General features: G+C 36.9%; 1 protein-coding gene across 27 annotated transcripts in view; it reads right to left on the bottom strand.

Annotated features, from left to right (window-relative positions):
* The window catches only part of Ppfia2 (PTPRF interacting protein alpha 2), a 513,258-nt gene that overhangs the window by 208,547 nt on the left and 279,578 nt on the right, over nucleotides 1-25,133 (bottom strand). For all 27 annotated transcript variants that reach the window (XM_060377987.1, XM_060377984.1, XM_060377986.1 and 24 more), the window contains one exon: nucleotides 4,604-4,705. In XM_060377987.1, the coding sequence (XP_060233970.1) occupies nucleotides 4,604-4,705 (102 nt within the window). The remainder of the gene's footprint in view (nucleotides 1-4,603; nucleotides 4,706-25,133) is intronic.

The raw sequence follows: 25,133 nt of genomic DNA, 5'->3' as shown, positions 1-25,133 counted from the left end.
ACAGAAGCTTTTCAGTTTCATGAAGTCCCATTTATTGATTTTTGTTCTTATAGCCTGTGCTGTTGGTGTTATGTTCAGGAAGTTGTCTCCTATGCCAATGAGTTGAACATTTCTTTAAATATTTCTCTGCATTCGATATTTCTCTAATGAGAATTCTCTGTTTATCTTTGTACCCTATTTTTAACTTCTGTTACTTGGTTTGCTTCCTTGATCATGGTATTGAAGAGAAGCTGAGACTCATAGCCAAACTTTGGGCAGAATGCATGGAATTTTATGAAAGAAGGGGGAGATAGAAAGACCTGGAGGGGACAGGAGTTCCAAAAGGAGACCAACAGAGTAGAAAAATAAAACACAAAAACAAAAACAAAACAAAACAACAACAACAAAAAAACTGGACCCAGGGACCCCTGCAGAGACTGATACCCCAACCAAGGACCATGCTTAGATCCTTCCTAAAACCCCTGCTCAGAGGTAGCCCATAGACTCAGCCTCCATGTGTGTTCTTAGTAAGGGGAGCAGAGGCTGTCTCTTGCATGAACTCAGTGGCAGGATCTCTGATCACCTTCCCCTGGGGGGTGCAGCCTTGCCAGGCCACAGAGGAAGACAATGCAGCCAGTCCTAATGAGACCTGATAGACTAGGGTCAGATAGAAAGGAAGGAGGTCCTCCACTATAAGTGGACTAGGGGAGGGGCACAGGGTGAGAAAAGGGAGGGACAGTGGGGTTGGGAGGAGATGAAGGAGCGGGGCCATAGCTGGGATACAAAGTGAATAAACTGTAATAATTTATAATAATTAATTGAAAAGAAAAACAACAATAACAACAAAAAGAAACTTTGAGCAGGAAAAGGCTCATTTGACATAGATTACAGTCTGTCATCAAATGAAGCCAAGTAAGCTCCTTATGACACGGAATGCTATAAAGGAAGGTGAAACATTCCATCCTTCACGAAAGGTCAAACTCAGGGGCTTCAGGAAGTCCCTGAAACTTACCACGTTCATTTGGCCATCACCTCACCTCTGAGTAGATAATAGACACTTTCAGACAACCTGAGCTGTCTAGAAGACTTTTGGATATGTGGGTTACCTAGAAGAAACTCTCGAAGTAGTAGATACTCACACAAATACCCACAGGAAACTGACACCAGCTGACTTGTCTGAGAGAGTAAGAGCAGGTGAGCTGCCTAGGAAGGACACTCTCCAGTCTGTTGATTTGTCTCTAAGTTGTGGGATGTGTTTCAGGTTTCCAGCATTTGTGAACTGTCGCCCATACTGGGGTGAGCTTTCAGTGATGCTGTTGCCTTTGAGTTATTCCTGCTCCAGTAATTCCTTTCCTATTCCTGTAATAAGCTCAAGACCTCATTAGTTCTCTAAGTTGTACTTTGTTGTTACCCTTAATTTGATTATTGTCAAATCCCTATCTAGAGTGAATAGCTATTTGTTCAGGTTTCTCGAGTAACAATGTTCCACACTATATACTTTCAAATTGCCTCTATATTAGGGATTTTCTGCATAAAAATATTGTTACATAATATTTTCTATATTCTTACTGGCATAGAAATATTAAATAATAAAGCTTGTTTGTATATTTCTATAAATGTTCGTTATAAGTCTTGATATTTGTATCATTATATAATCACGCATACTATTGCTTTACTTGAATAACTCCATTTAATTACTTGAAGAGCAGATGGCTTTAAGAACAAGTTGAACTTTGAATTCTTCCTTCACTCAGTTCTCAGCTGTGGAGTGGGCATGTCTTCAGTGACAAAGATTATTCATGACCGAAATTTTCATCTCTGACTGAATAAATGCACTATTTCCTGCACAGCTAATACAATTCATTAGAAATGAATTATAAAATTTGAAACAGACTCTGTCATCAAACATTAATTGAAGTCACAAACAAACGTAATTCCTGAAATATGGAACCTGTGGCCACTAAAAGAAGACCACATCTATATTACTTTGCTCAGTAATTACATGGTATTTAGAGATGGTAAAATTGTGGTGACACTGTGCTGGGGTAAACATGTAAACCTTTGGGAGAACCATCAGCCCTTAATCAGTGTTAAATATTGTATTTGCCTTATTATAAATTTGTATTTTAAACTCCATTCATCTGTCACAGAAGTTGTGATACTACTTTCTGATTTGTTGTTTGTGATGATAGTACAAGTTCACAAGATACATCATATCTAAAAGTTTACTTTGTGTATTATTGTCTTTTTGTTACTTATTTCAATTCATATGTAGATGCTAACTCATTAATGTGAAAAGATTCAAAGGTTTACCAGAATCCTAAAAACCAGCAAACCTCACAACTCTACACAACCAGGTACTCTGTAGTTGTGAGAAGGAAGTTTGTATGTTGTCTTACTGCTCTCTTTCCAGTAGCAATTCCTAGGTGTTTATAGAAAAAGCATAACACAACATGTAACAAAGATATTACTGTATAATACTATGTGAAAGATGGTCTTATATAGCTATATCACTGCATATTTGATATGGCATTTTGGATGAAGATATTATTGAATCTTAGAGCTGCAGTTTTATTTTTGTGTTTGATAAAATCATGAAGATCAGAAGTAGTCATGTAACCTATGCAGTCATTATATTATCAGTATGTTATATTCCATAGAATTCAGGAATCTGATTTGATCTAACCGAAAACAAAGAATCTTCATATTACTTTTTGAGGGAAGATAGAAAAATTTGTTCACATTTACTAATATTAGTTACTAGCTACTAATCTTGCTTTTAATTAAAAGGTTCTTTTCCTCCCTAAAGAAAGTTTATATTTCTTTCTCTGGTCTCTGTAGATGTGTCAGGCTAGCTCACCATATTCTTGTGATACTTTGCAAGTAAGTAGCCAAATATTCTAGTTAGACTTAGCGGTTTAATGTGATGTAAATCACGTGGCTACTGAAACAAATCTCAACCATAAATCAGTGACAGTTTTAAAAAAATGACATATGCCACACAGCAGGTTTCATCTAAGCCACAATGAATTGTTGAGATCCTGAGTGGGTTTACTGTGGATATTTCTCCCAGTGGCCTCATGGATCTGTGCCATTGGCACAGGCTATGCAAACACTGTGTTACCTTTCTAATCTCTGATATTTTACTCTGTGCCACCTTTGATACATTTGACTTTGCTTTGTCTATAAAGTGGGGATAAACATAGTATCTTCTTCATGTACAAAGAAATGTGCAAAGGAATAAGTGACTGTAGAATGAAAAGACAGATTTAAGAAGTAAAGATGTAGCTAACAAATTGATGCATTTTTTTTTTTCATGTGAGGTTTCCTGGAAAATAAAACCAAAGCTGCGTATTTTCTTAATTTTCACTCTTCTTCTCCTACTTTCTCATTTGTCTGTGCTCTGTTACATCAGGGAATGTAGATTAAAATATTAAAATTCAAAAGAACAGGACAGGGCTGAATAAATGGTATGGCAGAAATAGGTAAATGTGTATGGAAATGCCACGCTAGTTTAAAAATCAAGAGAAAGAGAGAGAGAGAGAGAGAGAGAGAGAGAGAGAGAGAACTATAAACAGGGAGAGAAACCAAAAATTACATCATGTGATCTAAACTGCCCTTGTGATACCCTATTAGAGGCAATCTATGTGGCTGGCTCATGAAAGCCTTGATGAAAACCAATTCACGTGCACATTGCAAGTGTCAGAATCCCAGTACAATCCTATCCTGATGAATAAGGACAGGAATGAGTTTGATGGTACAACCCTCATGCGTGCAAGTCCACCTGTCACTGAGCCATGAGCCACCTGTCAATGGAGGTGCATTTGCATGACACTGTAAAGCCAAGCACAAAATATGTTCCCTATTAGTCACACTAAATATGCAGAGGAGCAACCCAGGGAGACTGTGAGACAATACAATTTCATCTTTCTTAATAGCAAAATTGCATTTATGACCACATGAAAGAGGTCTCTCCTTTCCTTTAACAATGAGATTGCATTAATTGATGAACAATATGATTAGTTATATATTATAGGAAATTTAATAACATTTTATTCCGGTCTATAAAATATATTATCTTTGATCTAATTCTGAACTTTATTCGTACATGGTATATCATCTGACTGACAGTGTACAGGAATTCCCAAGAGCTGAATGTATAAAGTACATGTTTTATTATACAAAAGAATGCCTGTTAGAACTATCAGCCTCTGCCCATCTAATGAAATAAATGTGCTAAATCTCTTTTAATTTGTAAAGGTTGTTCTAATAGTTTTCAAGCTTGAACTCTTTTCCTTTATTTCTTAAGTTTTTTTTGCTAGAAAGATCAAAAGCAGGCCACTGCAACACTGCAGCCCATCTCTCGAGCTCTTTTTAAAGGACAGTGAAGTAAAGACCAGAAAAAATAGGGACATTTTGCAGAGCAACATAATGATTTAGCAAAGACTATAATTTTGGTTTCTTCTCTTTTTATTTTGGGTATTCTACCATGTTTCCCTCTTTTCAAAGTACTGACTGTGAATTGGAATCTGCTCAAAGAACTCAGAGTTTTTGCAAGAGTTTAGATGTACTGATACATGACAGTAGACTATAAGTAAATTCCAGGAAATGGCTTAACACTGACTCTTGTGTTGTTCCTTTCGGCTTTCAGCTCTGAGATCTCTTCTTCCTTCTCTAGAAGTTGCTCCCGGCAAGCATTCAGTTCTTTAGTCAGCGCAGCAAATTCCTAGAAGGGAAACAAATATGTTTGAAAATGTACACTTGAAATGTAGAAAATAAAAACTGCAAGAAGGAACAAAATAATATGAGACATAAACTTTGAATGATAAAAAAAATGAGAGCTTATATAGTATATAGTAGGCTGGTTAAGGCAGACTACTATCATTTAAGCATCTTGATCCATGCTTCAAACAGATATCAATCAAGGACATTTATGATTGCATAATATGTTGCTTATATGTGTTGATAAAATGTATTTTAAAAATATCACATTGCATTGAGCTTAATGTTAGTATAATGATTACTAGAATACTTTGTTTGACTAGATTTGAGTTCAAGTTCTAAAATCCTAAAGTTTGACTCATTTATAGTTAATTTCTCATGGAATAAAGCAGATCACCATCACGAAACATGCACCTGATTAATGAGCTGTTATTTAGAGCTGTAACACAAGCAGATATTACACAGGTTAATTAACCGCGAAATACTTTTATACATTTCTTCCAACATTTATCTGCATCTGCTGTTCCATTTTTACTGTCATGAAATGAGAAATATTGTTTTATAGAAATAACTATCACATCACATCAATCAATGTTACAATGACTGAATTCTTCCAAATGGAAGAAGTACAATCAATTTATACTTTATTATCGCAATAGTTTTCATGTCCTAATTAATACTGTCAAGTTGGCATAGCCTAGAATCACCTAAAGAATGACTTTCAATTAATAAGCAATTGTCTTTAACAGGTTTGTCTATGAACATGTCCGTGTGGGATTGTCTAGATTGTCTTAATAGATAAGGAGGACCCAGTCCCCTTTGGGTGGTGTCATTCCCTGGCAGGTCCTGAGTGATCCAGAAAGTGAGCCAACAAGCAATCCTCCTCCAAGGTTCCTTGACTCCCTTGACTCCCTTCAATGAAGGCTAGTGAGACAAGCCTTGTAACTTAAAATAAGCCCTTTCTCTCTTACCTTATTTTGGTCATGGTGTTTGGCACAGCAACAGAACGGCATGTAAACAAACCTCAAATGTGGTATAAAAATCTCACTGACACCCAAAGAAGTTAGAATATTTTCAAGAAGTATACACTGAATCATTGCTGGATCTGGCTATATACATTGATCATTTATCTGATAGAAGACGATTTCATTCTGTTCATTTGTTTTCTTCTGACATAAGTTTCCCCTTATGTCCTTCTCCTAGTCTTTGTGAAATTTACATATTTCTCAAATTTGCAAAATTTGGAGAGGTTTCTACTACCAAAAATTGCAACCATTATGGATTTTAAGTTTTAAATTTTAAACCATACAAAACGTGAGAACCTTTCAAAATTGTGCTTGTTATGAATAGACATTATAATTGCCATTTTAAGTAGTAGGCTCTTAGTTTTGTTTGGTGTGCATTTCTGTGCTTGGAGTTAGACACTGGATGTAAGATTAACTATTTGAGTATATGGGTGGCAAAGCTTGACACTGATGAATAACCTGATTAACTGTACAAAATACAACATATAATACCTTATATAAAATCCCACAGCTCTGATTTCTAGCTAAAGATGAAAATTATCTTGTGAAAATTGTTTGCTCAATCTTACCAAATGTATCATTTCTTCAAGAATGGATCATCCTTTCATCCATCCATCCATCCATCCATCCATCCATCCATCCACCTGTACATCAATTCATATATCTAAGCATCCAATATTTATTCAATACTTCCTGTAGGCTATGGCCTATGTTGTATATTGAAGTAGTAAAAGTAACTAGAAACAGTTATTTCACATTGTTTAACACAGCACCCCAAATTCATATTTGAGTGATGTCCATCATTCTCAAAATCAGTACCTGTTACCCAAGTCTTATCCCTATAATAACATTATTTAATATCACTCGGTATCCTGTAGAGGTACAGCTGATACCCCTCCCTGAAGGCTACACTTGAGGAGATTTACAGTTTGTACTTACTAGAATATTTTCTACATTTATTTCTAACTAACCACTCTCTCATCTCCGTTTATTTCCAACACTATCCTTTCATGAATTGATTCATATTTAAATGTCATCTTGCCTTGTTAATGTTCTGTAATACTTTGTAGTATTTTATAGTAACTTAATATGGCCATCTTAGGTAAGGCAGTTTTTAAAGCCTTAGGACTTAGCATAATTTCTAGGCTATTGAACAAATAGTAAGCAAGCAATAAAAATTGTTTAAAATAAATTAATGATTAGCTTTTCTTATAAATTTGACTTTAGCAATGAAGTAATATTTAAAACTTTAATTATCCATCCTTCATTTTCTAATAATATTATAATTCCTTTAATATAAAAGAAATGAAAATAATTTGTCTCTTTTACTATTGTATTTTTGTTGTTTTCTGATATTTACCCTACACAGGAGTGATATTACTGTCTACTATATATTATTTCATGTGTGCAAGTGGTTGCATGGAAATGTCAAGATTTCAAGAAAGTTTTTAAGGAATCTTCTCTGTTCCTGATAGATTCTATAAGTACGTATATAGAGTGCCTGCAAGTTATTAATCAGCCAGCTATAGTACTAAAGCTCTTTCTCATGAAAACATGGTATCATGTTTGTGCCAAAAATGGAGAACTTTAACTTATATGAGAACCTGTGTATTGAAGTGTGAACAAGAAAGAAGCAATAACAAAAAAATATTTTATATTATTTAACACCGTGAGGCTACTGTTATGGATAAATCATTCTTTCAAATTTATCATTTGTTAACTGCTAACACCACATTAAGTCTTACTGAACAAGCACAGATATAAGCAATATTTTATTTCTCTTCTCTAGTGTCCCTCAATGTAGTTTCTTTACACATATTTATTACCTGTGTTATATTGAGGTCTATGATCCACTTGAAATTGAGTTTGGGGCAGGGAGAGAAATATGGATCTATTTTCATTTTCTACATGTAGACATCCAGTTAGACTAGGACCATTTGTTAAAGATGTTGTCTTTTTCCCCCGTTGTATGGTTTTGGGTCCTTTATCAAAAATCAAGTGACCATAAATTCAGTTCCATTGATCAACTGCATGCAGTTTTTGTTATTATTCTGTAATATTGCTTAAAGTCAGGGATGGAGATAACTCTAGCTAGAAGTTATTTATTGTATAGGACTATTTTAGTAATTCTGTTTGTTTGCTTGTTTGTGAAGTTTAGAATTGTTCTTTCAAGGTCTGTAAAGAACAGTGTTGGTATTTTAATGGGGACTGCAGTAAATCAGTAGATTGCTTTTGGTAAGAAGGCTATTGTTATTATATTAATCCTACCAAACCATGAGCATAAGATATCTTCCCATTTTCTGATATCGCCTTCAATTTCCTTTTTCAGAGTCCTGAAGTTCTTTTCATAAAGGCCTTTCACTTGGTTGGTTAGAGTTACACCAAGATATTTTATATTATTTGTGGCTATTGTGAAGAGTGTAGTTTCCCTAATTTCTATCTCTTCCTGTTTGTTACATGTGTACAGGAGGCTACTGATTCTTTTTAATTAATTTTGTATCCAGTTACTTTGCTAAAGTTGTTTATCAGCTGTAGAGTTCTCTGTTGGAATTTTTGGTTTGTTTATGTACACTATCGTATTATCTGCAAATAGCGATACTTTGACTTCTTCCTTCCCGGTTTGTATGATCTCCTTTAGTTGTCTGATTGTTATAGCTCTTGCTATACTGTATTGAGAGAGTGGGCAGCCACATCTTTTCTTTGATTTTAGTGAAATTGCTTGGAGTTTCTCTCCATTTAATTTAATGTTGGCAATCAGCTTGGTGTATATACCTTTTAATATGCTTAGATATGGGCCTTGTATATTTGATCTCTCCAAGACTTTCATCATGAAGGGATGTTGGATTTCATCAAAGGCTTTTTCTGCATCTAATGAGATGATCATATAATTTTTTTTTCTTTTGGTTTATTTATATGGTGGATTAAGTTGATAGATTTTCACATGTTGAACCATCCCTGCATGGCTGGGATGAGGCCAACTTGTTCATGGGGGATGATTTATTTTATGTGTTCTTGGATTTGGTTTGTGAGTATTTTATTGAGTATTTTCGCATCAATGTTCATGAGTAAAATTTGTCTGGATTTCTCTTTCTTTGTTGAGTCTTTGTGTGGTTTAGGTATCTGGAATACTGTGGCTTCATAGAATAAATTTGGCAATGTTTCTTCAGTTTCTTTTTTTGTGGAATAGTTTGAGAAGCATTGGTATTATCTCCTTTTTTTTGAATGTCTGGTAGAATTCTGCACCAAAAATATCTGGACCTGGGCTTTTTTGGATGGGAGATATTTGATGACTGCATCTATTTCCTTCGGGGTTAGAGGAGTGATTTAACTGTTTACCTGATCTTGATTTTGCTTTGGTAGGTGGGGGTGGGGGGAGAATTAATGTGGAGACTCCTAGTAGCAGAGACCACAGAGACTGAAGAGGGCATCCTCTGAGGAGAATAGTCTAGTAAAGGGTGGGGAGCACCAAGTCGCCCACAAAACTTTGACCCAAATTTACCTTGCTTACAAGATGTGCGGGGATAAAGATGGAGCAGATAGTGCAAAGACTGAGAGAATGCCAACAGATGCCTTGCCAACCAAAGATCCACCCTATTGGAGAGTGGAAACCCCTGACAATATGAATGATACTTTGCTAAGCTTGCAAACAGGAACCTGTCAGAGTTATCTTTTGAGAGGTTCTACCCAATAATGCCTCAAAACAGATACTGAGACTTACAGTCATATATTGGTTGATGCATAGAGAATTTGGGAGAGTAGTGGGAAGTGACAGGCCCTCCACAAGAAAAACAACAGAGCCAACTAACCAGGACACATAGGGGTTTGCTGAGACTGAGGCATAAACCAAAAACCATGAATGAATTGGTCCAAGGTCACCCCTACAAAAATGTAGCAGATGGGCAGCTTAGGCTTCAAGTGGGTACAATAGTAAAGGAAGTGGGGACTGCTTCAAGTGCGCTCACTTGTTAGCTTTTAGAAAACTTAGCCTTGGTGGGACTACCTTGCCGGGCCACAGGGGAAGAGGACCTGATGCAACTTGATGAGCTGGGGTAGATGGGAAAGGGAACTCCCTTCTTCTGGGAAAAGGGGAGGGAGGAAGCAGAGAGGGTGGAGTTGGAGGGAAGGAGAAAATGGGTTACAAGGGTATAAAGTAAATAATATAAATAGATGAAAAAACGTATTTATTAAAAATTGCAAGAAGAAAATCCATAGCCAGATGGATTAGAGGAATAATATATGCTATAAGATTTGCCATCAGAAGGTTATAAATATCAGTGAGAATGTAAATGATTGTGAACCAAGCCCTTGTGATCAAGAGCTAGCAACAGTCCATAGTCATAGATATAGGCAATTTATAAACTAATATAGTAACTGCACATGTTGTGCAAGGAACACAATGCAAAAGTCACATGTCCACTTAGAACAGAAAAAGAGTTAAAAATAACATGTTACAGGGCACTGTAAGAAAGCAAAGTCAGCGAAGGATGAATGCTAAAACTTGGTTCATATTTTGGAAAGTCCAATCAAAGCAGTCCATAGGAAAAATTGTGCTTGCTCTAGGGCACTGAGATACAAGGAGTAGCTTTGGTACCAGTAGAAACACTCTGTTCTCCAGACTACTCATTTTGTTCCTCAACCATAACTTGGCAATTCCTTACTTTTCCAATAAACAGAATTATTAAACATTAAAGAAAATGTTTCTACAGTTGATATTTTTATACACATTCAGCCATTTACCACTGATATTATTTTGGATCTGAAGGAAGCTTTTCTTGCCACATTTGTATTCTTTCTCACACAGAGTTATGTGATAATATAGAATGTCAGTTCCTGTAAAAACAAAAACAAATTCTTTCTCATAAATGTCTCAAAAAACTGAGAGTGACATTCATTATATACAAATACAAATTTTATCACTTCAGTATTCCCACTTTTAAGACACATGTCTATGGCATCATACAAAATATAAAGTGCCTCTACTTCAGTTAAATTTCCCTACTTTGCCATCTCTCTGCCACAGTCTTTACCTTTCTCTTAAGCTATTGTTGTATGGTAACTTTGTTTTAAAACTAGAATAATGCTTAAAATCTTTATATCTGTTACATTATTAATCATGGTAGCCTTGTTTTTTTTGTTTTGTTTTGTTTTGTTTTGTTTTGTTTTTTTGAGAACAAAAACCTTGTATAAATTGATTGAAAATAAGTAACACTAGCCAGACCCATTCTATTATGTGACAGTGTCAGCAAGTATCAGCAATAGCATCAATCTCCCCAGGTCTCTCACATGACATAGAAAAGGTCACCTGCCCTGGGTAATAACTATCATGGTGAGTATTTGCATCTGAATTAAGGTGATCCTGGATCATTCACCGTTTGAGTGTCTTATTGCTCATATTTCAAATGATAACCTTTGGTCCGATGAGTTGTGTTCATTTAGGTTTTAACTTGTGTGTTCTGACTGGTTTATTTTGTTTTTATTAATATTAAGGCAGATTTTGAAATGTAAGTCAGAATGACCTCAAGAACATATTTTTATTCCTCATCCTCTTGAGTTTGGAGATCATAGACATGCACCCCATTTCCCAGCTCCATAATCATTTTAGTGCATTGCACTGGTTTTGTTTTGAAAAGTAGACATACACTCAGTTCTTGTGACTACATACAATTGCTAACACTAACCTGGGGAGAAGAATGAAGAATATGTAGACTGGGAACACTATAGTCCTTTCTTCTCTTCATCTCAGGCCTCTTTCCATCCTGCCCACCAGCAGCAGCTGTCAGAATTTCTCCAACAGATGCTGAAATTCTACCTTCACATATGTTCACCTTAAATCTTATTTTGATACCCAGTTTTAAATGTAGATGACTAACTGACTGTCCCATCTTCCTCACTCATTTCATACTGTGTGGTTTCTGGAGATATAATTGTGGAAGAGATTTTACACATGCAAACACAAACACATTCTCATGTACTAAATGTTTTAAAACATTTTTTTTCAAGTAGGGAAGTCCTTGCTTTAAGAAAACAAGTCAGAAATTCATGGCAAGAAGAGAATTTAACCTTTCTATTTTCGGTCCATGATACCAAGCAGAGTCCAGAGAAATTTCTGGAAATATACTCACTCATCTTGATGACAATTTTAACACTATACATTTCAATTAAACCTACACTCTCTCTTTATGTGAGTCAATTAACAAGAGTCATATTGGTTTTATTTTGTCAGCTATCTATCTGAATAAATACAAGTTAAAGAGTCATGAGTGGCTGATCAGAAGAAAGAGGGAAAAATAAAGAGTGCATTGAGAATCAGGCTCACTGAACATTGTCAACAACTTCTCCAACCAGAAATAAGCATATTTGTGCTTTAACCATAAACCATTGGTGCCAATCAAAAACTAGCTTCAGGAGAGAGTTCATAGCACAGATGCATACTGAAATGACCACTCATTAGATATTAGAAACATCAACACCTTTGAACTTTAAATTTTTGATATTATATTATATCATTTTCCCCTCCACATAGTTTCTTCCTTCCATACTCCCTCACATATCTTTTCTCCTTTTTCCAAATTCATATCCTTCTCTTAATAGTTGTTACATATGTGTATGCAGAAGTATGTGTAGGCATGTGTGTATATGTGTGTGTGTGTGTGTACATGTATGTGTATAATGCTTACTTGTGGAGCCAATCCCAATAGATTAATCAACAATAGCAGCACAGCTCCTAAGGTTCAGGGATCATGGCAGAAAAGAGGACAGAGGGATTGTAAGAGTTCGAGGGCATGCGTGTTTCCAAGGAATGTGAAAAGCTACACAACAATGACTGTGCCATTCCAATGTACTATATTTTGGTGTTTCTTTTTTTATTTGGCTCTTCGAGTGATTGGTTTAGTATACCAAGTGGAAAATGTTCACTTTTTATCTGTGTTTCTTTGGATATAATTCCACATGAATTTACATATAAAGTTAAAATATAAAGTATAAAGTTAAGTATATTCTTCTATAAACCAGAAGATACATCTTCTAGAATTGGTAGATAATAGAAGCATTGTATTAGAGACATGAGATCAATGCAACAGAATGACTATGTCCTTAAAACCATTAGAAATTGAAAACTGACTGTGAGTCTTATCCTCTGCTTCGATACCTGAGCCTTTCAGAGGACCCTCTACAGTAAGCTCCCATCCTGTACCAGTTTGCACCCCCTCCAGCAATGGAAGAGGGTTCCCCTTTCTCCACATCCTCTCCAGCATGTGTGGTCACTTGAGCTTTATATCTTAGATATTCTGATTGGTGTAAGATGGACTCTCAGGGTTGTTTTCATTTGCATTTCCCTGATGACTAAGGATGTTGACTATTTCTTTGTTTCTCTGTCATGCAATATTCCTCTATTGAGAATTCTCTGCTTAGCTCTGTACCCCAATTTTTAATTGGATTATTTGGTTTGTTGGTGTCTATTTTCTTGAGTTCTTTATATATTCTGGATATTAGCTCTTTATCGGATGTAGTGTTGGTGAAGATCTTTTCCCAGTCCATAGGCTGTCGTTTTCTTCTGTTGTTAGTGTCTTTTGCTTTACAGAAGCTTTTTTCAGTTTCAGGAGGTCCCATTTATTAATTATTGTTAAATGAAGTGGCTTCAAATACTTAGTTTAGATTTATTTTATTGCAACAGTGAGTTTGCATTATATAAATTAATTCCCCAATACTTTACCATAATATGCAATACATACATATGTGCATGTTTACATTAATGTTATGTAAATTGTAGTACTGATGACCTCTGCTTCTATAATTGCCTCCTAGCCTCAGATAAGCCCAGGCAAAACTGTCATCCACAATTATTCTATAAGCAGCTATGTATCATGGTTGGCTCGAGGGAACATAGCTAGAAGGAAAAAAATCACTTGCGTGAATAATGCAAGTTGACAGGCACAGTCAGACTCAAGATTTTAACCAAACTCTACAAACAAGGCTGCCCAAATTAAAACAAAAGATAGTTCAACTCTATGCAAATTATATTTTGTGCCTTTTTGATGATTTTTGCATATCCTAACTACAGAAGTTTTCGCCTTCTCCATAAAATTGCATAATGGATTATTCAAAATAGCACGGTGATCTGGGGGCTGGAACAGAAGCCTGCTTCTAACACAGCAAGCTGCAAATCCCCCACCCCTTTTTAAATGACAGATATGCGTATGAGTACTTACTGAACTTCTGTTTTCAAAACCTTCCAATCAAGGCAACTAGACTCTTGTAAAATATGTGTGTTTGTTGAAATTAAGCACTGGCACTGTCAGGCAGCTCCAGGCTGTTTAATCATCCAGCCATGTTTCTAACATGAGTATTCACTGTCTTCCCATTGAAATGTGTCCTGTATCCTACTTGAACTTAGCTATATAAGCTAAAATTTGTCAATCAGTAACCCTTATCTGTAGACACATAAGCAGACACCCCAGGTGAGCAATGCTCTGTAACTCCTTGAATCCTGAAGCACAGTTAATGCAGATTAGTTGGAAACAAGACTTATAGGAAAATTTTGTTTTTGATTTTGTAAATAAAACCATCTCTTTTGCTGGCACTTTATTATGTTTGCTGTGGCTTTGCCTTTATGAGTTTGTTTGGAATTATTCTGCATGTGTGGACCATGGCACTTTCAGAAGACTTGAGTATTTCTGGAGTAATAGCTATCTTTCATGGAGACAGAAGTTGAAGTGAAGTTTGTTGGGGAAGAAAAGGTATCAATGGTATTATCTGATTCAAGACCCTGTATGCTACAATGTAGAACTACTGGTTAAGATGTACCTATTAACTCAGTAGTGGCATGACTGTTATGGGGTGGGAGAGCCAATGCATTCTGATCGAATTTGCGGCTTGAGGAGAGAACTTTGTACTTAAGCCCATAATTTTGGTTAAAAGCTTATAGCTAAGGATGCCATAGGACCTTTTGTAGTTCTATGTTGCTAACTGGTTATGTTGTCAAATAACCACTTAAATATTTATGTTTCTATTCATAGACCTGGGATGTTCACAGCCTTGGTCAGTGGGAAGTGGTTGGATATTCATAAATGTTAAAATACTAAGATGAGGAAATGAGATCTCAGCCCCAAATGGATTGCATTTCTTTTTGTATTATTACAGTTTATTCACTTTGTATCCCAGCTATTGCCCACTCACACATCCCCTTCCCATCCCGCCCTCACTCCTTCTTCTCCTCCCATGCCTCAACCCTAGTCCACTGAGAGGGGATGTCCTCCTTCCTTTCCATCTGACCCTAGCCTATCAGGTCTCATCAGGAGTGGTCGCATTGTATCTTTTTCTGTGGCCTGATAAGGCTACTCCTTCTCTAGGGGAAGGTGTTCAAAGAGCCAGCACTGAGTTCATGTCAGAGACAGTCTCTGATCCTCTTACTAAGAACCCACTTGGAGACTGAGCTGTCATGGGCTGCATCTGTGCAGGTGTTCTAGGTTATCTCCATGCCTGGTCCTTGGTTGGAGTATCAGTCTCAGAAAAGACCCCTGTGCCCAGATATATTAGTTCTGTTGTTCCTCTTGTGGAGCTCTAATCCAATCGAGGTCTTTCTTTTTTTTTTTTTAATTTTTATTTTTTATATTCATCACAGTTTATTTACTTTTTATACCAGCTGTAGCCCCCTCCCTCATTTCCTCCCAATTCTACCCTCCCTCCCACATCTCCTCCCTGCCCCTCTCTAAGTCCACTGATAGGGGAGGTCCTCCTCCCTTTCCATCTGACCCTAGCTTATCAGGTCTCATCAGAACCGGCCACTATGTCTTCCTCTGTGGCCTAGCAAGGCTGCTCTTCCCTCGGTGGGGGAGGCAAAGAACCTGCCACTGAGTTCATGTCAGAGACAGTCCCTGTTCCCCTTAATAGGGAAAGCCCCTTGGATGCTACACTGCCATGGGCTACATCTGAGCAGAGGTTCTAGGTTATATCCATGTATGATCATTGGTTAGAGAATCAGTCTCAGAAAAGACTCCTGTGCCCTGATATATTTGGTCCTTGTGGGGCTCCTGTCCTCTCCACATCTTACTAACTCCCCTGTCTTACATATGATTCCCTGCATTCTGCCCAAGGTTTGGTTATGAGTCTCAGCATCTGCTTTGATACACTGACAAGTAGAGTCTTTCAGAGGCCCTCTGTGGTAGGCTCCTGTCCTGTTACTTGTTTTCTCCTACATCCAATGTCCCTCCCATTTGTCTTTCTAAGTGAGGGTTGATCATCTTGCTTTAGGACCTCCTTCTTGTTCAGCTTCTTCAAGTGTATAGATTTTAGTGTATTCATCTTATCTAATAGGTCTAGTATCCACTTATAAGTGAGTATATACTGTGTGTGTCTTTTTGCTTCTGGGATACCTCACTCAGGATGCTTGCTCCCCTCCAGATCCCACCATTTGCCTGCCAACTTCATGATTTCCTTGTTATACTGCACAACAAAAGATAGTCTGGAGGTATCTCCATTCCTGATCTCAAGCTGTACTTCAGACCAATAGTAATAAAATCGGCATGGTATTGGCATAGAAACAGAATGGTGGATCAATGGAACCAAATAGAAGATAGAGAAATAAACCCACACACCTATGGATACTTGATTTTGACAAAGAACCCTCCTGGTCTTTTTATCTCCCCTTTCTTTCATAAGATTCCCTGATGGTTCTTTGATTACCTCCCCCTGAGCGGGGTTGGGGAGTTGGGGGAGGATACAGCCTTACCAGGTCACAGAGGAAGACAATGCAGCCACTCCTGATGAGACCTGAGAGGCTAAGGTAAGATGGAAGAGGAGGAGGACCTCCCCTATCAGTGAACTGGGGGAGGGGCATGTGAGGAGAAGAGGAGGGAGGGTGGGGTTAGTAGGGGCCGAGGAAGGGGGCTACAGCCTGGATACAAAATGAATAAATTGAAATAAATTTAAAAAAGTAAAAAGTAAACTACTTTTTACCCATATGTATACCCATGCATATATTTATTTAATTTCTTTCAGAGCCCTGTTGTCTATATTAGGAAAATATATTTCTTCATTACATGCCTCAAAGTACACAAACACTAGGAATACCCTCCCACCCCCAGTTGGTTGTACTGCAATACAACCTGAGAAAAATACTTAATTCTGATTTATACAAATCCTGTGGTTACTCATTTTTCTTTTGTTTTAAGATGTCCCAATGGTGGTCCTAATTACAAAGCACGATTATCTTCAAGAGGAGAGGAAGGTGATCTACATTATTAGCTGTCTAGTAATATAAATGAGATATTTCATGTCATATTTGTCTAAGAAAAGCCTCATTGTACTTTTTTGCTTGTTTTTACTTAGCAAATTGTCCTAAACAAAAATCATATTATGAACTACGGTATCAAGGAGCCCTATACAACATTATTGCCCCAAAACATATAAAGTTATGAAGAAATTGTTCATATATCACAAAACTGCTTTTATTTTTATGATTATTATTTCAAGTTTATTATCATTGTTGTTGTTGTTATTTACAATTTATTCACTTTGTATTGAAATACCCAGATCGCGAGTCCTCAAAAGACCAACAGGCTTTGAGTCTGATGTAAAACACAGGAGGGTCCTTTATTACAAACTCGAGCTGGGTGGCTGCCCTTACAAGAACAAAGAGGCAAGTGACCCCCAACTCTGGGGGAACAGGGTTTTTAAGGGATCAAAATGCAAGCAGGGAAGTGTAGGTCTTGGCATCACAGGATTGGGTGAAAGGGTCTCTAGGGGAGCTGACCTTTAAAATGATTGGTTTGCTTCTAGGCGCCAAAACTGCAAACGGTTAGGTCTGGCTACCTGGAGGACACCTGACTACCCGCTCGTAGGTTAGACCGTAGCAAAGGGTAGGGGGAGTTAACACATTCCATGGGCTGTCTTAGGACCTATGTGACCCTAGTCACACTCTAATGTTAATCTGGGTAGGGGGCTGCTGCTGGACCTCTGCTCTGAAAGGACTGTGATTTTGCCCCAGTCCCAGGAATTAACTCTTAAGTTTTCGAACCTTTCAGTAGCCCAGTTGTAGCCCCCTCCCTCATCTCCTCCCTGTCACACCCTTCTTCCTTCTTGCTTCCCTATCCCTTTCCCCTAATCTACTGACAGGAAAGTCCTCTTCCCCTACTGTGTAACCCTAGCCTATCAGGGCCTATCAGGATTCTTTAGATACTCTTCCTCTGTAGGCTAGCTAGTTTGCCCATCAGGAAGAAGTAATCAAAGAGCAGGCAATTGAATTTATGCCAGAGACCATCTCCTCTTCTCTTATTAGGGGATCCACATGGAGACTGAGCTGTCTATGGACTAGTTCTGAGCAGGGGGTCTATGACCTCCTTATGCATATTCTTAGGTTGATGCATCCCTTTGTGTAGACCCCACTGGGCCCTGCTCCTTTGTCTTTGTTGGTCTCCTTGTGGGGGATAGATTCTCACTATGTGACTCTGGCTAACATGTACTTGCTATGTAGACCAGGATGTCCTTGAATTTACAGAGATCTTCTTGTCTCTGCCTCACTAGTGCTGGGATTAAAGATGTACTTTACCACTCCCAGCACAAAACCATTTTAAAAAATAAAACTATTCTATTCACATTTTTCCCATTTTGTTCTATCTCCATTTTTATTCTAAAGATCATAAAAATCTTCAACTGGTATCTAGCTATTAAATGAAATGATAACATTAAGCGTATTTAAAGTATTTTCAGTAACCCATGTGTTTGTCCTACAAATATTGCTTGAGGGATACCATCTATCTACCCACCCGTCTGGCCAACATTCAGTGTTTTCTGACAAGGGTAAGGAGAACAAAGCCTTTTGAGGGGAATGCAGTTTTTAGTCTCTGGCTCTAACTTTCAGAGCTTCCTTTTCTCCTAACTTTGTCTTGATACATATGGAAAGACACAAGCACAGGGGCTTTGAATCATGATGGAGTTCCCCGATCCAAAATTACTGCTCATTTGATCTATTTTACCTCCTCTTCAATTTTCCTCAAATCCATCCAAGCATGTTCTGGTTGTCAAGGATATAAAAACACCGAGAGGGAGAGCTTCAGAGACAATTTCTCACAGAGTAACCAAGGTTTCTAGCTTTATAATGGAATTAGTGTTATGTTTTCGATGCTAAGTCTTCTGTATGGAAAGGAAAAGAAACTATTTTTTCCCTATGGTGATATACAAAAGATATATCTTTTTATTATTGTATGCCTGAATTATTTATACATTTATTAAAGTCTAACCTTTTAGATGCATTAGGAAAAATGTGCAGGCCCAGTAAACACTACTGCTAACCCATGTCACAGCTGAACTTTTGCCAACTAAAAAGTCTTTTGGCAGGAAAAGCCATGTTTCCACAGCTCTGACAGTGTGAAGCAGGAGGCATGCTTAACAAGATGTTCTGTATTAATTTGAAAGGCTTTAGCATCTGGTTAGATAATACCTGCTGTGGATGACACACAAAATAGCATTCAAGGTGAATATTGTAAGTCCCAACAAAGCCCTAACTCTAATCAGAACAAAATAAACCATGCCTCTCTCACAATCAAGAGAATTATAATTACATAACGAACAATATTTAGACTAGGACACTGTTGGCTGTTCACGGAGAGAAAATGTCACAGTGGGTCCTCTTGAAATTGTAAACCTTATGAAAACATTGTCCTGCCATGAGAATCTTATTGGTGGATTAAGTGATGCTCAGTGCTTACTACTTGCTGCCCTGTACTTTGTGTTGTAATAATACATATAATTCTCCAGAGAAAAGGAGGAGGCAATAGCATCAAATAATAGACAAAAAAAGTATAGAAAAGGAAGCTGACTGGTTTCTACTAATTCTTCTTTCTCTGCAACAGTATTTTGGCCCAAAGAGTGTAGCTATCTATGATAAGAAGTACACACAGATATGTGAGTGTTCTAGAACTGTTAGAACACTATACACGTGGGTCATAAAACACTCAAAGCAGTGTGTTTTGATTATATGTGTACCATAAATAATCTTAAAATATTTTAACTTTCTGTGAAGTTTTCAAAGGATTTGTCTCTTTCCAACCATTTCAAATAAAATATCTGCTAGACAATTCTATCTTTCACTTCAAAGTGAAATAACTGACATTTTGATCTTTTTTATTTTTCTATAAACTATTACAAGAAGATTATCATAACAAAGAAACCTATAAATTACTCTCGACAGTATAATATGTACAGTGATGAACAATTATGCTAAATAAAGAGAAATGACAGTGTCATGTGGTAATTGCAGTGAGAGGCCTACATGCCAAGTGCTCCATGTACAAAGGCGCCATCAAACTACGCCCTGCAGGTTGGCTGTGTGTGGAAGAAGCACCCAAAAAGAGAGTATGAAGAGTTAGCAGAGACAAACATATGCTCAAACATAATAAAACGAGAACTCACCTAGGATAAAAATACTGATAGATTTCAGATGAAGAAATATTTCCTAAGATATGACATCAAAAGTAAATACAACTTAACAGAAAATAGAAAAGCTTTTAAAAAATAAAAAAGACAAAAATAAATGATCTAATTAGAAAAATGTCCAAAATCAAACAAATAATAATTGGGGGGCTACATCTGTGCAGGGGTCTTAGCTTATCTCCATGCATGGTCCTTGGTTGGAGTATCAGTCTCAGGAAAGACCCCTGTGCTCAGATTTTTTGGTTCTGTTGCTCTCCTTGTGGAGTTCATATCCTCTCCAGATCTTACTGTTTCCCACTTCTTTCTTAAGATTCCCTGCACTCTGCCCAAAGTTTGGCCATAAGTCTCAGCATCTGCATTGATAGTCTGCAGGGCAGAGCCTTTCAGAGGTCCTCTGTGTCAGGCTCCTGACTTGTTCCCTCTTTTCTCCTTCTTCTGATGGCAGCTCAGTATCCAAGTGGGTTCCACAGTAGTAAGAACAGGGACTGTCTCTGACACGAACTGACTGGCCTGCTCTTTAATTACCTCCCCCTGAGGGGGAAGCAGCATTACCAGGCCACAGAAGACAACGCAGCTACTCCTGATGAGACCTAATTGACTAGGATCAGACGGAAAGAAAATAAGACCTCCCCTATCAGTGGACTTGGGGAGGGGCATGAGTGCAGAGGGAGAAGGAAGGGAGGGATTGGGACTGGAGGAGGGAAGGAACCACAGGGGGATACAAAGAGAATAAAGTGTAATTAATAAAAAAAAAGAATTGCGGGAACATAAATGAAATGCTCAGCAAGATACTTCATAATCAGGAGGGCTACGATAAAAATGATAAATTGTAAGTGTTAACAAGGTATAAAAACATGGATTATAAAAAGTGTTGACAAGGATGTAGAGAAACTCAACTATTGGCAATGAAAATATGAATTGGTGAGGCTGCATCTGGCACCTTTGCAAAGAGTAAAACAAATAACTGTCATGTGACCCAGTACTTCCACTTCAAGGTACATAGCCAAAAGCCAAACAAGAAAGCAAAAATGTCTGCACAGAAGCCTGAACATGAATAAATGCTCATTGGCAGCAATGGTAGTTTATTTTATTTGTTTTATTCAAGAGAGAGTCTCAACATACTTTCAGGCTACTCTTCAGCTCACTCTGTAGCCTTGACTGGATCCAAAGTCATGGTCTTCCAGTCTCTGTTCCTAAGTTTTGGCATTGTAAGTATGAAGTACCACTGTCAGCTCCAGTTGAACAAGGGAAATCAATCCTAGTGTCCAACAAATGAAGAAATGGATTTAATAAATATTACGGAATGTTTTAATATTTATTTATCATGATAATAGTAATCTGAAGTCTAACAACTTAAAATGTAAGCACGCAATAACTATTATATGTAGGATATATATAAGAATATACAGATGTATGGAATTTATTGCCTTGAATAACAGTGATTTTATACATAACAACAAGCTTATAATGCTAAAATGATCATGCTAGTGAATACTTTTCCATAAAATTTTGTTGTAGCTGGCATTTGCTACTTTGTGGGTTCTTTCTTCCACCTTTCTCCACTTTTTCTTATCCACTTCTTTTTCCTCCCTTTCAACCCTCTAACAGTAGATAGAAAAAAAAAAAAAAGAAGAATAGAGGGGAAAACAGGAGACATCATCTTTAGACTACTTCTTGCTAATTAGGGGTGTTTTGCATTCCTTGGGGGAAGTTTGAGCTTCATCATCAGGATATTTAACTTCTTCTCCTTCTAGTTTCTTTGCATAGGACTACATAACAAATTAAAAGCAACCATGAACCAAAAATCCACCAACAATCCACCTCTTTGGGCCCTAGCATTTATATATCCTCTGAAAAGTCCCCAGAATTCCCAATGTCACACAATTGCAAAACAATCTACTCCTGGCAAAACCAAGCTTTTGCTTGAGTGTGAGACAAATCACTGTCACCTTCTGTGAAGCAGACACGCATCCCCATACCTGGGATTAAAATAAAAGCATATTGTTATAATAGTTCTGTGTTTTTTAAATAAACCAAAACTCTCACTACATTTTTGTTTAAATCATTTAAAATTCTTATGAGAAATTGGAATTGCTGAATATTGTGGCAATTCTACTTTTAACATTTTAGGTATCCTCAAACTACTTTTCATAACAGTTACAACACTCTGCCTTCCCAGCAATCTTGTCTCAGCACTCAATGTTTTCAAATACATGTTATTGTGTTTACATTATTATTGTTGTAGTTGTTGTTATAAATGTGTGTGGGAGAGAGGAGATTATTGTTATTTAACCTATGTATGTATGTCTGAGAAAACAAGAGAAAAAGTGAGAGTATATAAGTACCATGTTGTGCATGTAGAAGTTAAAGGGCATGAGTTCTAGAAAAACGTTTTTCCTGAGTCATGCTATAATAATAATGTTTAAGACTGAAAATATAATTTGATTTTTTTTTGTTATGTCATAAAACAACTCATTGTTTCTGGTTTAAAACTGAATTGAGTCAATATTAAAACTACAGAATCTGTGAGAATTCTACAAATTCCACTAAAGATACCTTCTTCAGAAAGAATGTACTTTAAGGAATATCTATTTGGTGGGGCAGTAGTGGTACATGCCTTTAATCCCAACACTCAGGAGGAAGAGGCCTTTGTGATTGTTAAGGCCAGCCTGGTCTACTAAGTTCCAGGACAGCCAAGGCTACACAGAGACACCCTGTCTCAAAAGACAGCAACCCCCAAAACTTATTTATTTATTTAACCAGGGTATGTAAATCAGAGACTACTTTAATTTTATACTTCTAATATACGTTTGAACACCAACTGCATTGTGGTCCTTGTTTTTTTTTTCAATTTTTTTTCCTAAGAACTTACCTTACTTAGTATTGCATTTTCAGTCTCCCAAATGTATTTCTAATAACCGAATTCTTTCATTGTTGAGACTGAACTACATTAGTGGTTCTAAAATTTTAATTACTTCTTAGGTTGAAGGTCTGGGTTCCTCCCCTTCTGCTCTTGTTGATGAATAACTTAAAATCCCAACTCTCTAGTTTATAAAATCAGCAAAAATCTCAAAGGTGGTCTAACTTTAAGAATACACTGTGCTTTTATGTCATAGTTTATTATATCTTGTTTGGCTTTCAATTTCATTTTTTATGGTGAACAATTTTACGTATTTAAAAACAATAGCATTACATTTTATTTAAGTTTCTGTAGTGGAAAATTTTTGTTAGATATTTGCCACAAACACACAAAAAAGCATGAAATATTCATAAATGTTGAATTCTCACATCGAATCATGAATTAAATGTGATTCATGCCATTGGGGAATTATTTCTAGAACTTTTTTTTTCTCTTCAGGTTATATATTTGGTGAGACACAGGCCTCAGTATCCACTTCCCATTCTCAGCTTGTGCTGTGCAATTTGTCTAGTTTGACACTATGTGGGTCTTGTCCGTCACTGAAACTCAGTTTTCTGTGAGTTAGTATGTGTATCAGTCTTGTTGTGTCTGGAGTATGCTGGGGTTTTTGTTGGTTTTGTTTGGTTGGTTTTTGTTCATTGGAATCATCTGTCCCCTTTAGTTTTTACAATATTTCTGCCTCCTTTTCTGCATCTGCATAGATCCTTAAGCCTTAAGGAAAATGTCATTTTTTTGTCAGCTTTTGGTTTTGTTTCTGTAGCTTTGAGAATAGGTGGGGGAGGGAGAGAGGAAGGAAGAAGGAGAGAGAGAGCCTGAAATTATGAAATTGGGTGGGTAGGGAGGTAGGGAAGAACTGGGAGGAATTTGGGGAGGGAAAGCATGATCACAATATGTGAAAAAATTAAATAAAAAGGAAAAACATCTTTATATTGTTTATAAAAATCTCATTTTATCTTTGCAAATAGAAATGACCTTAAAATGAAAGGATGGGAAAAAAAAACAAAACATTCCAAGCAAATAGAACTAGGAAGCAAGCAGGTACCTCTCTCCCAATATCTGACAATATATGCTTCAAAAGAAAACAAATCAAAAGAGATAATAAAGAAAACTTCTTAATAACTAAGGAAAAAATTAGCCCAGAAGGCATTGCAATCTTAAACATATGTTCATCAACCTCTGGCACACCTAATTTTATAAAAATCTTACTTTGATTTAGACAAAGATGAGCCCTGATGGTTAGTGATTTCAGTATCCTACTCTTTCCAAATACCTCTGTGTATCCTGAGTGAGCACAGTGCTTTCAAGCTGAAAATCACCAGCAAAGCCAGATGATGGTGGCCCATGCCTTTAATCCAGCACCTGGGAAGTAGAAGCAGGCGGATCTCTATGAGTATGAGGCCAGACTGGTCTATAGAATGAGTTCCAGGACAGCCAAGGCTGCTGCACAGAGAAACACTGTCTCAAAAAAAAAATAAAAAATAAAAATTCACCAGCAAATGAATCTCTAGGAAATATTCTAAAATTAGACATTTGAAAATGCATATTATACAGTATGTCAGTTACACCCAATGCAACTTCCAAACATTCAGACAACTTTACAAAGAATATTAAGTTGGAACAAAACATTTAGAGTGAAAAGTTCTGTTCCAGTTCTGAAGTCTAGTAATTTTGATTCTATAGAATGAGTATTTAAATTTAATTAAGCGCCTGTTGCATTCTTGGGAACCTTCAACAATATGAGTGTCATCATTTCTAATCTTTCCAGAATAAACTCTCCCACCAACTCCCTCCCCCATTTTTTGATTTAGTGAACTTACGAAAGTAAATTAGCTTTTGCCGATATGTGTGAATTTGACGTATTCCCAAGAGCTCGAAATCACTTATAAATTACCCTACTGTACTATATTCATTTCAATGTACTATATTCTGAAAGGACACTGAAAAAAAAAAAAAACTGTGGTATTGTGTTGGTGAAGGTCATTTCCCTCGTAATAGCTCCAGGACAATCTCGTAATTTTAGAGTTTCATTTTGCTGTCATACATAAGGCCAGACAAAAAGC

The sequence above is a fragment of the Meriones unguiculatus genome, chromosome 2 (genome assembly GCF_030254825.1).
Source record: "Meriones unguiculatus strain TT.TT164.6M chromosome 2, Bangor_MerUng_6.1, whole genome shotgun sequence".
Taxonomy (NCBI): Eukaryota; Metazoa; Chordata; class Mammalia; order Rodentia; family Muridae; genus Meriones; species Meriones unguiculatus.
The sequence above is the reverse complement of the archived record's forward strand: the minus strand, read 5'-3'. Positions and strand labels throughout refer to the sequence as shown.